General features: G+C 36.9%; 1 protein-coding gene across 1 annotated transcript in view; it reads right to left on the bottom strand.

Annotated features, from left to right (window-relative positions):
* LOC149249250 (Tetratricopeptide repeat (TPR)-like superfamily protein) overlaps positions 1-23,271 on the bottom strand; it is a 386,408-nt gene that overhangs the window by 219,797 nt on the left and 143,340 nt on the right. Inside the window, exons 10-14 of the mRNA XM_089452450.1 lie at positions 21,484-21,567; positions 21,333-21,383; positions 21,160-21,255; positions 20,381-20,521; positions 20,192-20,272 (exon numbers count right to left, since the gene is read on the bottom strand). Coding sequence (XP_089308576.1) covers positions 20,192-20,272; positions 20,381-20,521; positions 21,160-21,255; positions 21,333-21,383; positions 21,484-21,567 — 453 coding nt within the window. The remainder of the gene's footprint in view (positions 1-20,191; positions 20,273-20,380; positions 20,522-21,159; positions 21,256-21,332; positions 21,384-21,483; positions 21,568-23,271) is intronic.

The raw sequence follows: 23,271 nt of genomic DNA, 5'->3' as shown, positions 1-23,271 counted from the left end.
CCCAAGCATGAAACCCATGCTTTAATAAGTCATTGTAACAATAATAAAAATTATTTTGACAAATACATTTTATGAAGACCAAATTCTTTTGACAAATACATTTTATGAAGACCGAACCTAGTTACATTTTTCAACACTCCCTCCAAACTAGGGAGGTATTCATACGAAAGATCTCAAACTATATGAACTATGAAGAGTTTAGGAATCACAGTGCCATGGACTAGATTCCTGACCAGGGCAATCTATCCAAGGTCTCTCAACAGTTTAGGCATCACAATGCCACTGACTAGATTCTTGACCAAGGAAATCTATCCAAGTGGGACTAAGATGGACTAAAGCTTTCAGCCTCTCTAGGTACCATCAGGGTTACTTACTAACCATCAACCCAGAGACCTAGGTACGTATCTGAGGTCAGAGCTCTACAACCAACGACACCGTGCCTACTTCAGGAACTAGACATCAACACATAGTGTCGGCCAGATGTCCTCCTAGGAAATGTCTCACACACAAAGCCTCAACTTCCCAATTATTTCAATCGGTAACAAATCCTCCCCGATCAAACAAATCAGCACCAAATCTTTCCCAATCAAACTGATCGACAACTCTAGGCATGTAAAAAATGCTATCAAACTTCCGAGAGATTTACCTGTACAAACACAACCCCAATCAGTAAAAAACTTTCAAATGTATATAAAAAGATACAAACGTTCAAGATCTTCCAAACAACTTGATGTTGCTTCTCAACTTTTCAAAGTTGGACTTAGAGCTTTCCCGATGAATCTTGACAGAAGATTCCACAACCATACAGTTTCATTTCCTACTCCTCATGCAGCAACACATTCCACAAATCGAAAAGGCTTTTCTTATCTTAGTATCCCTTCAAAATACATTCTCCAATTTTCTTATCTCACTCATGGCCTTCACTAAAACTTACAGTTGTTAGTCCTCGTCTAGTGCATGACACATGAAGTAGAGAACCATATCCATCACTCCCTCTTAGCCAAGGAGGATCTAATCATTCATATACAAGGAATATACCCAAGCACCCTCTTATCAAAGGGATATTACTTCCATTCAAGCTCCCTCTTAACTTAGGGGGCTCAACTTCTTTTCAACGACATCGAAGATTCCTTCATGGCTTCCATCCTTCTCATCAGAGTAGTCATGACCATCATTATTCACACCATGCTTATCACATCAACTTTACTTTAGAAACATCTTCACTATCTTGAAGATCATGTACCTGCACAACTTAGATAGCAAGTACAACCAAATCTATAGAAGCAAGAAGTTAACCATATCAAAATCACGGAAGCATTCAACTTTATATATTAGATGCCCAAACCTAATTACAAACAAGAGGCATACTCTTCAACTTCTTGCTAGGGATTTTGTCATAAACCCTAGACTACTTCATCAAGACATTGAGCATTTCATAACAATTTTCATTACATTTAAGGTTTCAATGTTTCTTCCAAAGGTATGACATACCCTACTACAACAGATAGCAAACCATAGAAACAATACAAACAAATGTAGATCTACAAAGTATCTAACAACTTCAAAATTCACATGTTAGACTTCCTACTAGGAATTTCAATAATCAAAACCAATCACAACTCAATCAACAACATGACTAGCTTCCACTAGGTTTTGTTGCAAACCCTATATTTTCTCAATCAAAAATCAATCACAACTAAAACTCATATTTCAACAATCTTATACAACTCTCACATTATCACATTGTCATCATATATCATAGATTTTGACCTCTACTAAGGTTTAATTACAAAACCCTAGAATTCACAAATACTATCATCCTAGATAAGCAAACTTCGACTAAGGCTTAGTTCCAAACCCTAGGACTCATGACCATCAATAATTAGGTCAACTCATATATCTAGGATTTGATCATCATGCACAATCACATCATAACATGTGTTAGTCAAACCCAACTACACAAATATCAATAAGAGTTAGACATATAACAAACTCGATCAAACTAGGGTTTGATCGAACAAATACATACATGCCAATGATTTCATTTCTAAGGCATTATAAGGGTCTCGCTTATACATCCTACCAAACCTTAATGATCTAGGGTTTCAATACAAAACATAGCAAACCCTAAATTATCAATAATTCAAAGGTTTGGGATTTCAGACATTACCATTTAAACTTAACAAGTTAGGGTTTCCATATCCATATCAAAATCCGAAACATGACATCATCAAAATATCAAACATTTGCTTTCGATAATAACCCTAAGCATATTATGGTTTCACACATAATCATCAACATATCCTTAAGTTATGGTTTTCACAATGAACCTTTCTAGGGTTTCACAAGAATAATCAGAGATATAAGGAGGGTAGTTTATATCTATAAGATTCAAGAAAGATAGACAAAAAGATGTTAGTAATAGTTTATCAAAAATAAATATCAAAAACTTGTAATTCAAAACATAGCTCTTGTGACAAACCTTGTAATCCCAATGCTTTGTTTTGTGAGGCCTTCTTCCATATTCCTTGTGTATTCAACAAGTCTATTTTATAAAAATATATGACTAGAAATGTGATTAGTATTTAATATAAACAAACTTAGATAGGTAAGGGGAACCAAATATAAAAGACAATACAAGAAGTAAGATACTTATCTTTGGAAGTTGGTAAGGGCTCCTTCCAAGCTTGAGGGATGCAAGGGATAGAGTCCCTAAGAGTTCCTAGCAAATAAGTCTTTGACTTCGAGTCCTTCCATCATGTTCTTCTTTGGTGAAACTTCTTTGGCAAAGTTTGCTTGATCCCTGCCCCTTCATTCTTGGCCCTTTAGGCTTCTTGATTTCTTTGTAGACTTCTTCACTTTTCCTTTTACTAGATCCAAGACTTTATCCTCTTCTTTCAAGCATTGAATGATTCTTCTAATTTGTTCTCTTTCTTTATTTTGTCAGACACTGTCCTTGAAGATAGTAAGCTTCTTTCCTTATAAGGTCTCCTTATGTGATTCTTTAATCAACTTCTTGAAGTTCCTTAGATTAATTTCAATAGATTCTTAAACTGTCTTTTTCCTCCTACTTCGCCTTAGCTCCATTCTCTAGCCTTTAATGATGTTTATCCCATGCTTCTTAATATCTTTTGTTATCTTCCAATTCCATTGTATGAGAAGATGATTCCTTTGATAGAGTGTGAGGTTGAGTACTCTTTCTTGTCATATGCCTAGCTGCTTCACTGTCAATAATTCATGCATTATCATTATTAAGTGAACCTGTAAGTGCAGCCAAGAACCCTTGGCTTTTGACTTTGTTGAATAAGTGGTAGAAGATCTTTTTGATACAGCTTCCTACAATATTGAGTCCCATTCTTATCATAGACGAAGTAATCATTACTTTCAAGCCAATGATGTGATCTTCAATCTTCTTTGACCTTAGCTCTAATACCGTGTTGAGAAATCAATGCTAGTAGGATTAGGGTTATATTTCTCTTTCTTGATAATTACTTGTGGATTATGTTGGCTTCTTTTACTTATTTGTTATATTATCTTTCATCAAATAGTTACCAAATTATGTGTGCATGAAGATCACAAAAACACGACACAAAATGTAGGCACGCTGCCAGGGCAAAACCCCTATCTAAGGGAAAACCCAGTCAAAATTTCTTCCCTCAATAGTTTTCCTCGAGACTCTTCAACCTACACAAAGACCACCTCCACACCAAGCTAACCTCTTCTTCTTCGATCCAACCTTTGACCTAGTAGCAACAGCGCTTCGACCCTAGCAACTTCGACTTGACAGCTTTTGGCATCAACAGCAGCTTCAACTTGGCAACTTCCGACATCAGCGACAACTTCGACCTTGACAAGGAGGCTTCGATCTCCTCAACCAGCCCACACGAGAGAGACACACACCAAAACTTTGATTTTCTTCTTCCCTTCCTTCTTGACCAAACTCGCACTCATTTTAGCCGCTTCCTTCAACTTCGCACTTTTCCAACTTCAAATATCGAACTATGCTTGAGAGAGTGAGATACTCCAAATGAAGTCGAACTGCCTTGTATATATATCCTTCCAATGAGATCGAATTGCCTTCCTTGAGGCCGACTTGATCTTCTTGAGGCCACATTGACGTGGAGGTTACATAATTCATTTTTGACTAAACAATAATTCCTTTTACATCGTTTGAAAGCCCAAGAACGGTCTCATAAAATATACAATCACTCTAATGACTCATTATTAATCCTAGAAGTCCACAATGCAAACTTTGACTAATAAAATACGACCCAAGCATGAAACCCATTATTCAATAAGTCATTGTAACAATAATAAAAATTCTTTTGACAAATATATTTTATGAAGACCAAACCTAGTTACATTTTTCAACAGTTAGAAAATCAAAAAGGCAAAAAGATTTTCTCTAGTTGATAATTACTTGTGATATCTTTGAATTCTTATCATTTTTCTTATGTCCCTTTATATCTTAGTTCATCAAGCAATTACAAAAACCAAAACACAAAGATCAAGGACACCAAATATAGACACTCAGCTAGGGCTAAAACCCCTATACAAGGGAAAACCCACTCAAGAACTCTTCCTTCAGTGATTCAAATTGAGATGGCCCAAGACCCTAGACCAATAGACTTTCCTCCTCCACCAAGTTAGCCTTCTAAGACGATATAGTAGTTTCTTCTTATCTAGCAACTTCAATCCAATAATTTGACTTCTCAGTTGCAGAATTTCAACCCCGAGCAACAAAATTTCGGCCTCCCAATCACTGCAGATTTTTGGCCCCCTTCCAGTAGCTTCACACGTGTGGGAAAGAGAGAAAATTTCGATCTTTTATGCTTGAGAGAGACCTTCTTCACTATCCTTCTTCTCCTTCTTCCTTGAAATTCGCACTTTTTCTAAGCCCAGAAACTACAGATTGAACTTGTTGTGAGTGAGTGACAAATGAGGTCGAATTGTTGCCTTTATATAGTGATTTTGCTGCCGAGTTTTAGGCTGACTTGTCTAGTTTTGAGGCCGACTTGGTGGAGGAGGCCTAGAAGACTAATTTTAATTTAAAATAAATTTCTTTCTTGACAAATAATTCGCAAGGGTTCTTTACATTATGGCATGGACAAAGACACTTGACACAAACCCTAGAAGCCTGCAATAGAGGCTTTGACCTAAAAATAATTGACCCAAGCATTAAACTCCTACTTTAATAACTCAATTTTAATAATAATAAAATTTCATTTTCTTTCTTTTGACAAATACATTATATTGTGGCTTAAATACATTTATGAAGACCGAACCTAGTTACATTCTTTAACACTCCCTCTTAACTAGGGAGGAATTCATAATTACAACTATGTAAAGGTACATGGAAGACCTCCAAAATGAACTACGAAGAGTTCAGGCACACTCAGTGCCACAAACTAGATACCTGACCAAGGTTAACTATCCGGGTGGGACGAAGATGGAGTAAAGCTTTCAGCCAGTCTAGGTACCATCAGGCAGGCTTATTAACTAACCATCAACCCAGGGATCTAGTTGCGTATCCAAGGTCAGAGCTCCAAGACCAATGCCACCCTCCCTCTTCGGGATCTACATCAACACACAAGTCGGCCAGATGTCCTCCCAAGCATCCGTCATTAGATGATTCAACTCTCCCTAATAAACTAGATATATCCATTTTTCCAAACATGATTCTCAAGTGTTCATCCCTCTTCATGGAGATATTTACCAATACAAACCCCAATAAGCAATAAACTTTCAAATATATATACAAATAGACACAAATCTTAAGGGTCCTCAATTTCATTTTCTTTCTTTTGACAAATACATTATATTGTGACTTAAATACATTTATGAAGACCGAACCTAGTTATATTCTTCAACAAGGACGTCGATCCACTTTAACCTGGAATAGGGGATTCTTCATGATGACACCACTGGACATAACATGCCCCCAAGTTATCCTTGACACAACCAAATGGGCAAGACTTAATTCAGAACCTAGATGAGGATGATCTCCCATTAAGAGACTAGGGAGGGCTTGTTGGACCTGAAGAAGCCCCAATGCTAGATAGAGGACACCCTATTTTGAAAATTGGAGACCCATGGTGCTGACATGATGGCACCCCAATTGGCCTTAGGACCCCAAAGGAGGATTTGAGGTGGATTTGAGGGCATTGCCTCAAATTTTGAATCATCATCTTGATCATTTGCAATTTGAGCTGAGTGCTGATGAAACTTGGGTATTTTATCAATAGAAGTTCGACAATCTTCAACATAATGTCCAACTTTGTGACATCTTCGACACACAATTTGACTTAAGTCTCTTCCTCTTCTTGGAGACTATCCTCTGCCTCTGCTTTGACTTCTGTTTTGAGGTTGTCCTCTACCTTGATTATTTCCTCTTCCTTGAAAATAACCTCTTCCTTGACTGTTTCCTCTGCCTTGAAAATTACTCCTACATGAACTGTTGCCACTGTTAAAGTTGTTTCCTCTGTTTTGGCTTCGACCACGACTTTGTACATTACGTGTTGCATGATTCTAATTGAAATTCCCTTTGCCTCTGCTTCTAGCACTGTCAGTTGATGATTTATAGTGCTGGCCTCTATGAAAAAGACATCTTCACCAACTTTCTTTTTCTTCCCAAAGGTTTTATCATGTTGGGTCAACATTTCGCAGAGCTCATCAAACTTTAGCTTCTCTAACTTTCCAGTTAATTGTAGAGTTTCCAAAAAATGTGTGTAGGAAGAAGGAAGTCCAGCAATTAAAATTGTGACCATAAACTATCATCCACTGCTTGAAAACCAGCATTAATGATTTCTTGCTTAATATTTTCAAGTCTGGAGATGTATTCAAGGACATCACCTCCTTCAGTCACTTTTTGTTGCAACAATTTTAGTTGTAGATCAACTTTCTTTGATTCAAGCTGAGTATCAAAGAAGTCTTTAAAAATTCGCAAAGCAGACCATGCATCTGTAGCATTTGCTATATGGACATACATTTCATCATTAACAGAAGATTTAATGAGAGCTAATGCTTTGGCATTCTTAACTTCCCATTCTGCTAGTGCAGCTACATCTGTGGGTTTATTTGGCTTAATATCACCATCACATATATCATGCCAAAGATCATTATAAATGAGAGTGCTTTCGATGAGGCATTGCCATGTTTTGTAAGATTTTGTGCCTTTCAGTTTGTCGGAATCAGAAAACAAATTAATCAACTTTGACATTGTAGTGTTGAAGCTTCACACTAAGAATTAGGCTCAGAAAAAAATATCAAGATGGGCAACACAACATGCAACACACTACGCAAAAAAAAAAAACGATCTATCGGGCCTTGGCCATGCACTTCGCTCTAGTCAATTTCTCAAATATTTACAAGGTAACTTTCGAAATTTGAGTTTTACAATGCTCTTGCAAATCCTAGTAAAAAAAATTGTCACCCCCCCCCAAAGTAAAATTACTTTGAGTTACACCCGGATGCGGGTGGCACGATGCAGCATTAATGGTTTTTATGCAGAATGGCGGTGAGGGGACGGGCCACTTTTCTGATGGCGCCCCTCCCCATATCACCCTGAAGCGCCTTCATTACCATCTGCAAGCAGCATTCAATACAGGTTTAGTTCGGCTAACGGCTTGTCAGTGTTGGGTTATGGAGATACCTCATTTCAGTTCTTCACCGTCTCCCCTGCTCTGCAGCATCTGCCTGCCTCAAGCCTTTGAGCCCTGCCACCGCACTATAACTGGCCGACGCTGCTGGATTGTTTGTTGTGCGGATTTTGACAATGGCTTCCATCATTCGCATTCGCCTCTCTGCTTTATAATTTCTACCCGGTTCAGTACTGTGTCGCCTCTTATCCCCACTGCTACTGCCCTCTCTGCCTTAGTCCCTCTGGTTTCTGCTCCTTTTGAGCGCCCTGCCAGTGATTTCAATATGGTTAGGCACCGTATGCGTAGTTGCAGGGGAGGAAGCTCTTGCCCTCCGGTGGAGCGCTCCACCTCCTCTCCTTCCCCTGAACTGCATCACCCTCATTCTTCTGGAGATGGTAAACATCCTAGTACCAGGCGAGGAAGAGGTCGGGCTCGCTCTTCCGGTGTTATTCTTACTGCTCCTCACTCTGCTCATTTCAGATTCAGTAGCTCTCTGATTCGGCCTGTCACTACTGCTTCTATTTACATTTCCTTCTCTGAAGAAATGGCTCACTCAGCCTCTCAGGTTGATATCTCTAACTCGCAGCAGGAAGGCGCTCTCAAGTGCAACAATTGCAGGGATTCTAGTAACAATGTGATGGCTGACAGTCTCCTTACCTCCCCTAGTCCAAACTTGGGTGGTATGCTGCATGGTGAAGGGAGCCGCTTTGCTACCACGCGCCCCTTTGCTAATTCGTGCCATGACGGACCCGCTTTGCAGGATGCTTCTGGCATTGGAGGAGAGCCCCACAATGATGGGGGAATGCTTCTTGGCAGCGCTTCAACGGACGTGGCTGATGACTGGGCTTGCCCAATCATCGAGGAACCCCCCCAGATGACCTGTGCTAAGATGTTGTGGCATCCAGGTAGCAGAAAGCGGCAGACTGAGTTTCGGCAGAGGCTCACGGAGGTTAGAACGTGGCAGGCTAAGGCCGTCTTGATGTCTTCTATCTGGTTCTTTTTGGTTTTTGATAATCTTAGTGTGGATGTTAGTTTCTTTTCCAAATGCCAGAGTTTTGTCTCACTGCCTCATAGTGAAGTCTCGTCTCAACTCTGTTACCATTTTTGAAGGTTATGACCTTGTTGGACTGGTTTCCCCAATGTTGGGGCAGTCCGGATTTTGATGTTACTTTGACAAAATTGTTCGAGGCTTTGTCCTCTTTGTATATTTTCTGTACATATCAATAGACTACTTTTACTTAGAAAAAAAAAAATTACTCTGAGTTATAATATGATGAACCCAAATTTTCAGATTTTTAAATAAAAATCAATTCTTTGAGAAATTACCCAACTCACCTTATTTCTCCATTACAAAAAACTTTTTCTCTCCATTACAAAAAAAACTTATCTCTCCATTAAGTTTCCTTATTACTCCAAAAAAAATATTCCAAAAATTACTCTTTTTATTATACCATTACAAACAAAAAAATACTACAAACGCATGGAGCTATTAAAGCATAAAAAAATGTCTTTGGCTTGGATGTATGGCAATTTCTTTCAACGCAATTTTTTATTAGTGAGAGTCGCTATGCTTGAGAGATGCCGCTTGGCACTGCTGCGTGAGAGATGCTGTGAGAGACGCTGCTCCGCGTGAGAAAAATCCTGCGACTTTACTTCAATATTGTCTACTGTTGTTTGCAGTATTGAAAATGCACGACTCACCAAATTTTCCGGCCTGGCCAAGCTCAAATACACTACTAAAGGTAGAAGATTGTTGTCCTTTTCCTTGGCACGAGCTGTCGAAACAGCTAAGTGAAACAACAACGAGTTGAAAGGAGAGGAAACAGGCTGGCCCACAACTAACGCAACATCTGAAGCACGACTTGTGCCGAATTCTGTTAATGATAAAGCCTAGAATGCATTAAGAAACCAGGAGCAGAGGACCACCGTGGGGATGCTGGAGAAGAAGAATAAAAATTCACCAGTATCAAATCCAAACAAGAATCCGCTTATTCCAGCAACCAGAGTCAATATAATCACAAAAAGCTTTGAAGAAACTGTCTTCCTTTCCTGATCAGTCGAAATTGCTAATCCAATTTTTGAGGTTTGAACCTGGGCCTGTTTGATTTGGGGGCGCCGAAGCAGATGGACATCATCACTGTACTCGTTGGCTATCTCCATGGCATCCTCATTGATCACAGATCTTAACAATCACTTCTACAAAAAGATGCTACATTAATGAAAAATCAATCTCCTTATGCTGAATATGTCACATTTTATCTTTGTTTCGGCTAATTTACACATTAAATCACGCAATGCTTGCAATATTTCATAGTATTGACCCTTCTTGCAGCAGCGGGAGGCATCACCATCAGTCTCCAGATCGATTCCACACAAACAAAACAGGGAGCAACATGGCCATATAGGTACTGTAACCCATAAAACCTTCAAAGGCTACAACATTAGCATCAAAGTCACACAAAAAAAACCAAAATCACCAAACCCAGGCTTTTCTCCAGCGTTCTTGGGCAAGAGCACCTGGTGAACGTTAGGAATCTTTCAAGCACAACTGCAAGAAAAATGGGGGCTCTAATCGAAAAGAAAAGAAGCACTTTTACAGTACCCAAATTATGCAAAATTATTTTTTTCGAATTAAGTGGAGCACTCAATTGCTCAAACTTATGAATGCCTACTGTGACAAGCAATCCATTGATTTCAACTCAATCTAAAATCAATGATATAATTAAATTTCTTTTCCAGACAGAACCAAACAAAAAAAAAAATTAGATACCAAATATCAGCTGACCACATTAATGGATAGTTGAATTGAGGCTTCTGTGATCCATAATAGTTGAAAGAATAACTTCGGCGTAAATCACATGTAGACAGACATTTGTCGACGCATTTCGAACCAACAAGAGTGGTTCATCGTCAGGACAAGTTGAAGAAACAAATCCAGCTTAGCATGTTAAATAGTCTGAGCAGAGACTCCAACGGCTAAATCGACCAATGGCTAATTTTGACCTTAGGACCCAGGTCAAATTATTATTCATTAATTTAATATTATTATTATTTTTAATATTAATACATAAAGTATTTTTAATAGTTAGTTTTAAAAATTAATTTATTTATTTATTAATAATTATTAATATAAATATAAATATATATATATATTAAAGTTATAATATTAGGTTATTAAGAAAAAAGTTAGGATTAAAAAAAAAATACTTTTAGTGGTTAGTTTAAGAAGATAATTTACTTATTTATTTAAATTATTTATTATTAATTATATATATATATATATATATTAAAGTTATAATATTAGGTTATTAAGATAAAAGTTAGGATTGAAAAATAATAAATAAAATACTTTTAGTGGTTAGTTTAAAAAGATAATTTACTTATTTATTTAAATTGTTTAATAATTATTGTTAATATTATATATATATATATATATATATATATATATAGGTTATTAGGGACGAGAATAAAAGTAATTTATTAATTTATTTATTAATAATCTCACATATATATATATATATATTAATTAAAATCTTAAAGTTAGGGTTAAAAATATATAAATAAATAAAATAATTTAAATGGTTAGTTAGAAAAGGTAATTTATTTAATTTAATTAAATTATTTATTGTTATATATTAATAATCTAGTCTTAATATAGGTAATTTATTTATTTAATTATTTATTAAATATAATATATATTAATAATATAGTCTTGATATTAATATATTAATAATATTAGTAATATATTATATATATTAATAGAAATTAGTCTTAAGAAGAAAAAATAATAAAAATAAAAAATAATATATATATATATAAATAATATAATATAAATATAATATATATATATATATATATATATATATGTATATTTATCTACATATATATATATATATATATATATATAATAAGAGTTCAAAAACAAGGAGGAGGCAGAAAAACCGACTAAGAAGAGAGAGCTGGAATCCAGCACCTACTGATTTTCCAGCCATCATCTCTATTGAGATTGCTCGGCCTCTTTTCAATCTCGATAGCTTCCCTAAATTTATGATGATGGAACTGAGCAACTTTGGCAACAACCTTGGCCTCCTCAATACACACCTGATGCTTGGTCTTTTCCACATGCTCTGCCAATGCTGAAGACTTGGATCTCCCGTGTCTTAGGTCGGTCGCATGTTCGCAGATCCTTTGATGGATGGAGCGTCCTGTTTCCCCAATATAGGGGGTCCCACATGAACAAGGGATCAAGTAGGCACCCTTCATGTCCTTAGGGTTAATGGGATCCTTCACCGATCGGAGGGAATTGCGAATGGTGTTGAGGAGCCTAAAGGTTGAGGGAATATCATACCTTTTAAGGATCCGAGCAATCTTGTCCGTGGTTCCTTGGACATAGGGAAGATGGACACCTAGACGGCGCTCTTTTGGCTCTTTCTTAATTAACGCATTTTCAGAGGCATTACGGAAAGCCTTCTGACCTAGGCGCCTACTATATCCATTCTCCACAAAGACATTAAGGAGATGGGATCTCTCCTTATCAAAGCTCTCACCATCAGAGATCCTAAGGGCACGAGTAGTGAGGGTGTTAAGAACACCCAACTTCTGAGCAGGGAAATGATGGGAATCGGCATGAAGTTACTGCTCAGTATGTGTCTTCTTTCGGAACACAGAGTGGGAGAGATATCCATCCTTACTCCGAGATATAAGAATATCCAGGAAAGGGAGGCAACCATTGACCTCTTTTTCCATGGTGAACTTAATGGCAGAGGACCGGCTGTTGAGGTGATTAAAGAAATGATCAAGCTCCTCAGGGCCATGGGGCCAGATGACATTAGGGTCATCCACATACCTCTTCCAAAGCTTGGGAAGAAGACGAACTGAGGATAAAGCTTTGGCTTGGGAATCTTCCATAAAAAGATTCGCAACAATAGGGGAAAGAGGGGAACCCATGGCAACACCACAAGTCTGTTCAAAGAACTCACCCTCGAAACAGAAGAACGTGGAAGTGAGACAGATCTCCACCAGATGTGCGGTATCGGGATCTATTAGGCGATAGATCACTTCCAAGGCCTCCTTTATAGGGATGCAGGTATAAAGGGAGACCACATCAAAGCTGACAAGAATGTCCTCGGGGCTAAGCTTAATATCCTTAAGCTCCTTAATGAAGGATGCAAACTCTTTCACGAAGGACTCAGTGCGGCCAACCAGGGGCCTAAGTTTAAGGGCAAGGAACTTAGCCAGAAGATAGGTAGGGCCGCCAATGCTGTTGACGATAGGCCTCAGAGGGGCCCCTTCCTTGTGAATCTTCGGTAACCCATAGATCCTAGGAGCAATGGGACTGCTTTCAATGAGCTTGTGGCACAAGGAATTCACTGAACTATTAGATTTGATGGCTAGAGCCACTGTCCTCGAGATCTTCTTCAGAGGGTTCTTAGGCAATTTTTTATAACTTCCACTATTGTGGAGATGATCTAGCATCTTCCTCCGGTAATCATCCTTGTTAAGGATGACCGTAGCTCCTCCTTTGTCCGCCTTCAGAACGACAATATCATTGTTCTGATTTAAGGAATTTAGGGCAGCGAATTCCTCATTGCTGAGGTTCCTCCGAGGGGGCTTAGCCTTTCTAACGACGACAGCACAATCTTGGCGTATAGTGTCCTTGATATTATCCGGAAGATCCCTAATCCCGTATTCCACGTCGCAAATAATGTCTTCTACCGGGATTTTTCAAGGGGCAAGGGCAAAGTTTAGACCTTTGCCTAAAACACTGAAAGTCAAAGAGGAAAAATAAAAGGTAGAAAGATTAACTACCTTAGAATTGCGGGAAATAACCTAGTCCACATTCAAAACCTAATTGCCCTAGTTATCATCAATGTTATTGCTCGGAGATTCTGTTTCATTGTGATATAAAATATTATTATTAATACTACATGAAATGTTATGTTTATTATTATAATAATCATTATTATTATTAAAAGAATTATTCTCTGTAATAGTATTATTACCCTCATTATTATCAGAATTATAAAAAAATTTATTATTAATAATAATGTTCTTGGTATTAATATTATTCTCATTATTAAGAAAATTATTATAATTAAATAGATTTTTATTATTAATAATAGTGTTATGAGTTTTAATGTTATTATTATTATTCTTATTAAAATTATTAGAATAATATAAATTTTTATTTTTATTGTTGATAATAACGTTATTATAGTTATTATTATAACTGTTGAAATACTGAACTCTATTCAAACTACAAGAGACAATCCTATTACCAACACCGTCCCCATTATTGTTAAAATAATTATTGCAGAACGGCGAACCTGGACTGTGGGCATCAGATAGACCAGCCGGTCTACTCCACGCGGAAACCGGAGGCGTACATCGATCCAGCGACGGAGAGACCGCCCTTCCTCCTCCTTTGTCAGCGCAGTCATCGACCTTCGAACCATCACGTATCAGTTGAAGAGGAGACACACGGGCCTGATTTTGCAGCATGGAGATCAGACATTCTCGCAAGACGGCAGCATCATCATCGTGTTTATGCAGCAACGAGGATGAGGGAGTCACTAACCGAGGAGAAGAACTGCTTGTCGTCAATATATTCAGACTTTCCGCATGAAGAAGCTCCACCGAGCCAGATCGCAGGCTACCAGGAGAAACCGGGGGCACACTAGCACTAATCAAATGATCAGCAATATCTATCGATGCTGGGACAGGCCCCCCTCTACAAACCGAAGGAGAGCAACCCGAGCTGTATGGCATAGGTTTCCTCACAGAAGGGGCAAGTCCAGCAAAGGGCTCCTCTGAGATCTCCTGCGTAGGTACAGCGGAATACTCCTTCTGACTTGCCAGCGCCGAGGATAAAGATCCATTCGAAGGAATGGAAGACACCCAAGACCTGAGGGCCGAAATTTGAGAAACAGAAATGCGGCTCAGGGAAACATCTTTCATGGATCCACATCCCGTAGATTTCTGAGCTAAAATCTAAAACTTTGCAGCTTGTTTTTGTCCCCTGATCTCCTCCAAACTCAGCGATTTTAATGCAGAGCATGCATCTATTCTGGCCCACAGAGAGGGGGAGATCAAGTTCGAAAGTTGCAAGTGCAAACCTAGAAGACCTTGAGAGAAATGGCAGAGTTCTCTTCTGACCCTATTAATTTCAGACCTTAAAAGCGCTATACTGGCTTTTATGAACACCCCATGGTTAGAAGGAGTGTGGAGGCGATGGCTGATCTGAGCGAAGACCGGGATAACTGCTGAATCTATGCATCCTTTCAAAAAAGCTAGATCAGTCTTCAACTTCGAGACCTGCAAGCGTGCCCGTTCAAATCGATGAACCTTAGAAGCAATGGCTTTACCGTGCAGGGAATCAATAGTTGAATTGAGGCTTTTGTGATCCATAATAGTTGAAAGAATAACTTCGGCGTAAATCACATGTAGACAGACATTTGTTGACGCGTTTCGAACCAACAAGTGTGGTTCGTCAGGACAAGTTGAAGAAACAGATCTAGCTTAGCATGTTAAATAGTCTGAGCAGAGACTCCAACGGCTAAATCGACCAACGGCTAATTTTGACCTTAGGACCCAGGTTAAATTATTATTCATTAATTTAATATTATTATTATTTTTAATATTAATACATAAAATATTTTTAATGGTTAGTTTTAAAAATTTATTTATTTATTTATTAATATAAATATATATATATATATATATATATATATATATATATTAAAGTTATAATATTAGGTTATTAAGATAAAAGTTAGGATTAAAAAATAATAAATAAAATACTTTTAGTGGTTAGTTTAAAAATATAATTTACTTATTTATTTAAATTGTGTAATAATTATTGTTAATATTATACATGTATATATATATATATATATATTATATTATAATAATAGGTTGTTAGGGACGAGAATAAAAGTAATTTATTAATTTATTTATTAATAATCTCACATATATATATATATATATATATATATATATATAATATAAAAATCTTAAAGTTAGGGTTAAAAATATATAAATAAATAAGGTTAGTTAGAAAAGGTAATTTATTTAATTTAATTAAATTATTTATTATTATATATTAATAATCTAGTCTTAATATAGGTAATTTATTTATTTAATTATTTATTAAATATAATATATATTAATAATATAGTCTTGATATTAATATATTAATAATATTAGTAATATATTATATATATATCAATAGAAATTAGTCTTAAGAAGAAGAAAAAAAAAAATATATATATATATATATATATATATAATAAATAAATAAATAATAAAATAAAAATTATATATATATATTTACATATATATATATAATAAGAGTTCAAAAACAAGGAGGAGGCAGAAAAACCGACTAAGAAGAGAGTGCTGGAATCCAGCACCTACTGATTTTCCAGCCATCATCTCTATTGTGATTGCTCGGCCTCTTTTCAATCTCGATAGCTTCCCTAAATTTACGATGATGGAACTGAGCAACTTTGGCAACAACCTTGGCCTCCTCAATACACACCTGATGCTTGGTCTTTTCCACATGCTCTGCCAATGCTGAAGACTTGGATCTCCCATGTCTTAGGTCGGTCCCATGTTCGCAGATCCTTTGATGGATGGAGCGTCTTGTTTCCTCAATATAGGGGGTCCCACATGAACAAGGGATCAAGTAGGCACCCTTCATGTCCCTAGGGTTAACGGGATCCTTCACCGATCGGAGGAAATTGCGAATGGTGCTGAGGGGCCTAAAGGTTGAGGGAATATCATACCTTTTAAGGATCCGAGCAATCTTGTCCGTGGTTCCTTGGACATAGGAAAGATGGACACCTAGACGGCGCTCTTTTGGCTCTTTCTTAATTATCGCATTTTTAGAGGCTTTACGGAAAGTCTTCTGACCTAGGCGCCTACTATATCCATTCTCCACAAAGACATTAAGGAGATGGGATCTCTCCTTATCAAATGGAGTTTTCCATGTGCCTGTAGAGCTGGAATCTCCTCCTCACATTAGCTGCAGTATTACTGGAGCTCTGATACCATAGTAATGGCAGAAGTGTCCTTAGACACATAATTTTATTAATAAGAAAATAAATTACATCTGGAATTTTGCAAGAGTTTGTACCTGAACAACAAAACACTCTTGCAATGAGCTATTTATAAGCTCAATGTCATAACTACCTCTAATTATGGATCACTTATAAAATAACAAGTGTCCATTTACAATAAAAGCTATTTAAACAACTTACTAACAATTCTCCTAAATTAGAACCTAAGATACGACACATTTGTAGAGTCATATCTTTTTCAACAATATTCTAATTCTAAATGTCTACATTTAATAATTAAATATTCTAGATTAATAATTATTAATTTAAAATATTAAATTAATAATTATTTTATTCTAACTTTATAACCTATGATAATATTTTATTTTTGGATCATCTAACAATCCACGCACTTTGACACTTTTTCAAACCTCTTCACACCTCAGCATGGCATTTAGATCCCTAAAAGGGCATGATGCCAGCATTATTTGAGGCCACAACTCACACATGTGGCCATTTATTGCTTATTTTGTCATTTAGCTAGGGGTTCGCTTGTAACCCAAGGTTGTCTTATGTCAAACTTGATTTAGGGGCTTCATTAGTCATAAATTAGTGGAGGTAGACCTCATATAAATAAAGGTCACCTAACTTTCATTTTCATCATCACTTGTGGATCAATTCGGCCTCGCTAAGAGATTTCGGCCTAGCCAAAGTCACTAGTTTCTTATGGAGATATGATATTTTGTGGAGTATTTGCTTATGCAGACTTTCTCTTGCTTTGGAGACACCATTTTTAAATAATAAAGGATTGGCTCATGCATTTTCTTGTAAGTATTCTATGTGCTTGCATATCTTTATGGCTATTGCATGGAACGGATATTGTTAGGGCTTATATGTGCCAATTTTTATATAATGTTTTTTAATGAAATCTTGGCAATGGTATTGAATTCATTACCCTTTAAGATATGTGTGACAATCCCTTGAGTGATCCTTCATGTTAAAGCTCTCCTAAATTACTTTATTCCCTCATAAAATGATAGTTATAGTATGAAAACTAGCGCTTTTCATCATCCCTTAGTCCATTGTAGAGTTTGATTTTTCATAAGTAGATCTCCCTCTAGACTCCATCACACAAGATCAAGCATTAGCCCTTCCACATAGGTGTTCACACCATAAATGTTTCCCAAAACATAAATTTATCTCCCTTCTCTAAATTATAGACCCTTTAACATAAGCCTCTAGGCTAGGGTTAGGGTCGAAATTCAACTAGGATATGTGTTTTGGCTTATGGAAGCGTTTTACACGTGTTTTGTAACTCATTGCCACAAAATCATCCTTTCCCCGTGATGAATTCTTCCATTTTAGGGCTAACGTCACAAGCCCTAGGAAATTTTTGCCTTAGGAAATCCCTAATCTAGCCCTAGTCTTCAACTTGGGGTTTATTAAAGGCTTGTTTTTCCAAACATTGATCATATTCATCTTGTCAAGCCTTTTCTTAATCTAGTGCACCTAGGTAAGCCTGTTAACATTGCTTATTCACAAACACTAGTTCACTTGGCCCTAGTTAGGCCTTTGGAGGGTACGCTTTGCCTTATCTGTGTTAGTTTGAATAATGTCCTTCTGTTGAGTACCTACTAAGCCTATCCTTGTCACCTTCAAACCTTAGACTTGAATATTCATTAGGTGACCTATATAGGGAAGCCTCCCTTGTGGAGAAAATCCACTAAAGAGAAGGACGTGGTGGATATGGTGACAGTGGGCCACACCTCATATTGTTGTCACTTGGTCTAGTACTTGTCTTGTGAGATCCCCTCACAAGACCTTACTAGATTTTGAGGCAGCAAAGCTTATTTGAGGGTCGCCTATCCCTTTGTTGACTTAAATCATTAAGGGAACTCTTTCTTTGACTTCTGCATGTGGATACTCCTTAGCATTGCTTATCGATAAACCCTAACTTTTAGTAGTCCTTAGCTAGTCTAGAGTTAGAATACTTGTTCCTTTCTAAAGATGACAAAGCCTATTTAGGCTATAAGGTACCTTTCGCTAGACCATTCATATCACCTTGAGCCTTCTATTCTGAATAATCTTATAGGTGAATACCAGGAAGCCCTCCTTGTGGTGAAATTCCACTAGAGATCAAGGGACCAGTTGCTAAGGTGGCATTGGGCAATCAATTCTTGTTGCCCCTGTAATCTCTTGCCCATATCCCATTGACGCTTTGCACCAAGATTCTACTAGATTTTGCATAGGCAACAATCTGATAAAGTTCAACCACAAACCAACAAGAGAGAAGCCACCGAGGTGACAATCGTGGTTATCTCTTTGTTGCCCTAAGATCTAGGTTGCCTCATCAAGTTTTGCGCTAGGCTTGCTAGATTTTAAGGTAACAAGCAGCATGGTTGATAACATCCTTAGGTTTTCCCTTAGGTATGATAAGGCAAGATGAGATAATTTTATTAATGTAAAGTGAATGACCATAAATAGGTCAATAGGACTGAAGGATGCAACCAACATGAGTACAATGTGGGACTGCAAACGCAATTCCTAGAAAATGCCAAAGTTAGATCTAGGATAAAATGAAGAAAAGAAAGATACAATAATAGGACAACCTCATAAACATGTATATAACCGGATCATGTAGAAGACTAAGTGATTAAGTCCAAGGCATGGAGGTCAATAATGTTTAGAATGCCCAAGCATGATAACATTTGATGCCACTAGCTAATAATTTTCAAATCACCCAAGAGAATTGAGGGACTAAATCTCACATCGAATTTGCTACCATGTTGAGATTTATGGGTCAACAGAACAATAGATGGAACAAAATCTCACCCAAATTCTGAAATAGGTCCCTCACAAGTGTTTGAAGACAGAAATACACAAGTGTGCCTGAGACAAAGATGTGGTCCACAAAGAAAAAATTGGGAAAATTAAGTGCCCTTCGCCTGACATTTTGTATTTCAGATCAGGAAAATCGCAAGATGAGATAATACAAATGAGAGCTTGATCTGTGAATTTATACACAACCCAAGTGAGGTACACCTTCAAGAAGGGGTTATGGCTCCACTAAACAAGGGCACACACCCATGAGGCCTATTGAGCCTACACATCAAGTTTGACCAACTCGTTCTTAACCATACCTAGTAGTATAATATAAGAACAAAGAATATGACATGAGCCATAATTACAAGTAATAACGATACATGAGCCATGGCCGTATGTACAGATTATACTAATAATTCCAACACAGAAGAAAGTCACCAAGGATAAAAGACATCTGCTAATACCTTGCAATAGCATTCCAAGGAACATTGGCAATGAATCCCATTTTCATCCTAGCACAGATCCCATCGGCAAGGCCCCTTTTTTTACTTCCCATTGCTGATCAAAATAGTTGGAAGTACAAATCTTCCATGCATGAAACCAAAACAAATTATAGGGTTGAGTACTAGAAAAGCAAGTCATCAGAAAATAAAACAGAACAAAACATACCTGAATGTCTCCAAGTAACTTCCAGACTGCAGCAACATTTCCAAACATCAGACAACTAGCCAATGCAATCTCAGAGGCTTCCTGCCATTTGATTCAAAAATCAAATTAATTTGATTATGTTAAACACAAATGAACTTAAACTTTGTGACTCAAAATTGAAGAAGAAATATACATTCAACTATTTTTTACCTTCGTGAGATTTGCAGCCCATCCAAAAGCACCCAAGGCTCTGCACTCCTTAGACATCCCAAGCATCGCAGAGGCAAGCCCGTATTGAGCAGCAAGATTCTGGGGTGCAAATTCCAGCCCAAGTTGAAACTGCTCAATAGCCTGATGAAGGCCGAGTATGAATCATTGGCAATGTAACCATAGACAATTTTAAATGATTAAATGCAATTTGTAATCAAATTTAAATACATTGATGTTTGGGACTCTTTCTAGGAAAGAATATAACTATGATTCATAATGTCAAATGCAAATATTCAGAAATTAACCAGCTGAACAAAAACAATTAATATGTCTACACCATCACTATCTTCGCAAGTCCATGACAAACCCTCTAACAAAAAATAAGGTATAAACGATACATTATACATATGATGTCCATCTCCTATGAAACTCGTGTATCAACTACTAACAGATATGTATCATGAATAAAATAGAGTTCTAAAATTGTGCGACAGAGGAGAAGTGCATATTTTCCTATAAGATCCAAGTAATAAAAAGATATTGCCACTCTGAATTAAAGGAAAATCACGTGAACTTCCCTCCATTGCAATTAATATGTCTACACCATCACTATCTTTTCAAGTCCATGACAAACCCTCTAACAAAAAGTAAGGTATAAATGATACATTATACATATGCTGTTTACCTCCTATGAAACTTGTGTATTTCAATTAGTAAACAGATATGTATCATAAATAAAATAGAGTTCTAAAATTGTGCAACAGAGGAGAAGTGCATACTTTCCTATAAGATCCAAGTAATAAAAAGATATTGCCACTCTGAATCAAAGGAAAAACACGTGAACTTCCCTCTATTGCAATTGCACGGCCATATGCCTGTAGAAAGAAGCAAAATATATTAGTGTCAACACCATACCTGTAAGCAGCATTTATGAAAGCAGAAGAAACACCACCTTAATAGCAGCAGTGAGCATTCCAAGTTGTTGATATGAAAGTCCCAAGGCCTGAAAATACCCATCCTCCTTAAGAGTCCCACAAAATGGATTTATAATCTAGTAAGTGCAATAACTTTGACTTGCAATTAACAAATGTTATTTAACTTACTTCCCACAAGTCTGCACATGTTGGATAACCACGAATTGCATGTTGAAGACTAGCAACAGCATCTGACCACTTTTTTTGTTGCACCTGAAAAATATTTCATGCAAATATCTCAATGTGTGAATATCAAAGTCACAACCACATCATCCCATCAACATTTATGATGAACACATCGAAAGTTTATGTTTTGCATTGAAGGCACCAATTCAGGTCAACAGATTCAATTTGTCATGACTTCCAATGAAGAAGTCATGTCAAAAGATTTCCAGTCCCCAGATTTATTTTAAAAAAACAAATGGATAACATTTTATCCAATTATAAGAACCAGACAAGAATGACAAATGATACAGCCCCAATCAGAGAAATTATGTTAAATCAGAGTTAGAATTAGGCATATTTAAGGTACTAAATATTGCATCCTATCAAGCCTATTTAATCTTCATGCTGTTATTATAGAATTAAAAATATTTTATGATAACTCTGACTAAAAGATATTTATTGATACTTCTAACAAAACGATAGCATTAGGCATCTTTAAGGTACTTAATGTTACATCCCATCAAGTACTACAGTACTTATTTGATCTTCATGTTGTTATTATAGAATCCAAAACAATTTATCATAACTCGACTCGTAAGGAACAACTTCTGTCAAAATGATCTCAGTTTCCAAAAAGAAAACCTAACAGAATAACAATTCATTCAATTATAACCACCAGACAAGAATGACAATTCTGACAGCCCCAATCCGAGAACTCCTGTAAAATTGCAGTTAGCTATAGGCATATTTAAGGGTACTAGAAGTTACAGCAGATCAAGCACTATGGTACTTATTTAATCTTAATGTTTCTATTATAGAGTTCAAAATAATTTATGATTACATGAAATGGGAAGAAAGAATACACATAATAACAAAAAGGCCAATTAAAAGTGGCAAATGTAGTAAAAATAGTCCTGTGCCATAAATATGCAAGGATTTCAAATAAGGACATCTAGTTTTTGTTGACACCTAATCATCAGGATTGGGTGAATAAGTGTAACTGATGTAAATAAATAATAAGAAATATGAATAGTCACCGGGAGATGAAGTGAACAGTCTCTCCCTCATGTATATAATAAAGACCAACCTGAATGAATATGAACGAATTGATTTTGAGGAGTTACTGCCTGGTCTGACATGGTATCAGAGCCAGCTCCCAAAATTAGCTTTTGTGTAACTCCTGGTGTCAGTTTCCTGCCTATTTTGCAGAACTCACACCTCTGCCATGCTCCTGAGGCCTGCACCCACATTCCTGAACCACTGTCATATGCGTTTTTATGTTCTGGTGACAGCTGTTGTATATTGTAACTGTACTACACGCTGTCCATACCTATCCGCTCTTGCTCTTACGCTTCATTTTACTGTGATAACTCCGCCCCATATTATATTGCCTCTGTTGTTCATTACACCCTCAAATAGTCACGGTTAATGCTGTAGGTAATACTCTCTAGTATCCATGGTTAATATCGCTCGACAGTCCCGGTTAATACTGTAGGTAATACTCTGCTCCATTACTTCACGGTTAATACACTCCCACGATTTACTTCACGGTTTATACACTCCCAATCGTTGTGCGTTGTTCTTGATTTTCTTGCGCTTTCTTGTTTCAATGACCATTATGTATCTTCAAGGATAATTTCCTGTGAGCCTTACCAATCTTGGTATCTCTTCGACCTGGCCATATGCTATTCATTTCAATATATGCGCTGCCTATTCTTTGACTGGAGAATCCTTCTCAATTCCCAGTATGGT

This window comes from Pinus tabuliformis, chromosome 7, assembly GCF_031772625.1.
Source record: "Pinus tabuliformis cultivar Carrire ecotype Pingquan chromosome 7, CPIR1, whole genome shotgun sequence".
NCBI lineage: Eukaryota > Viridiplantae > Streptophyta > Pinopsida > Pinales > Pinaceae > Pinus > Pinus tabuliformis.
Note: the sequence above shows the minus strand (reverse complement) of the source record. Positions and strands in the feature narration are given on the sequence as shown.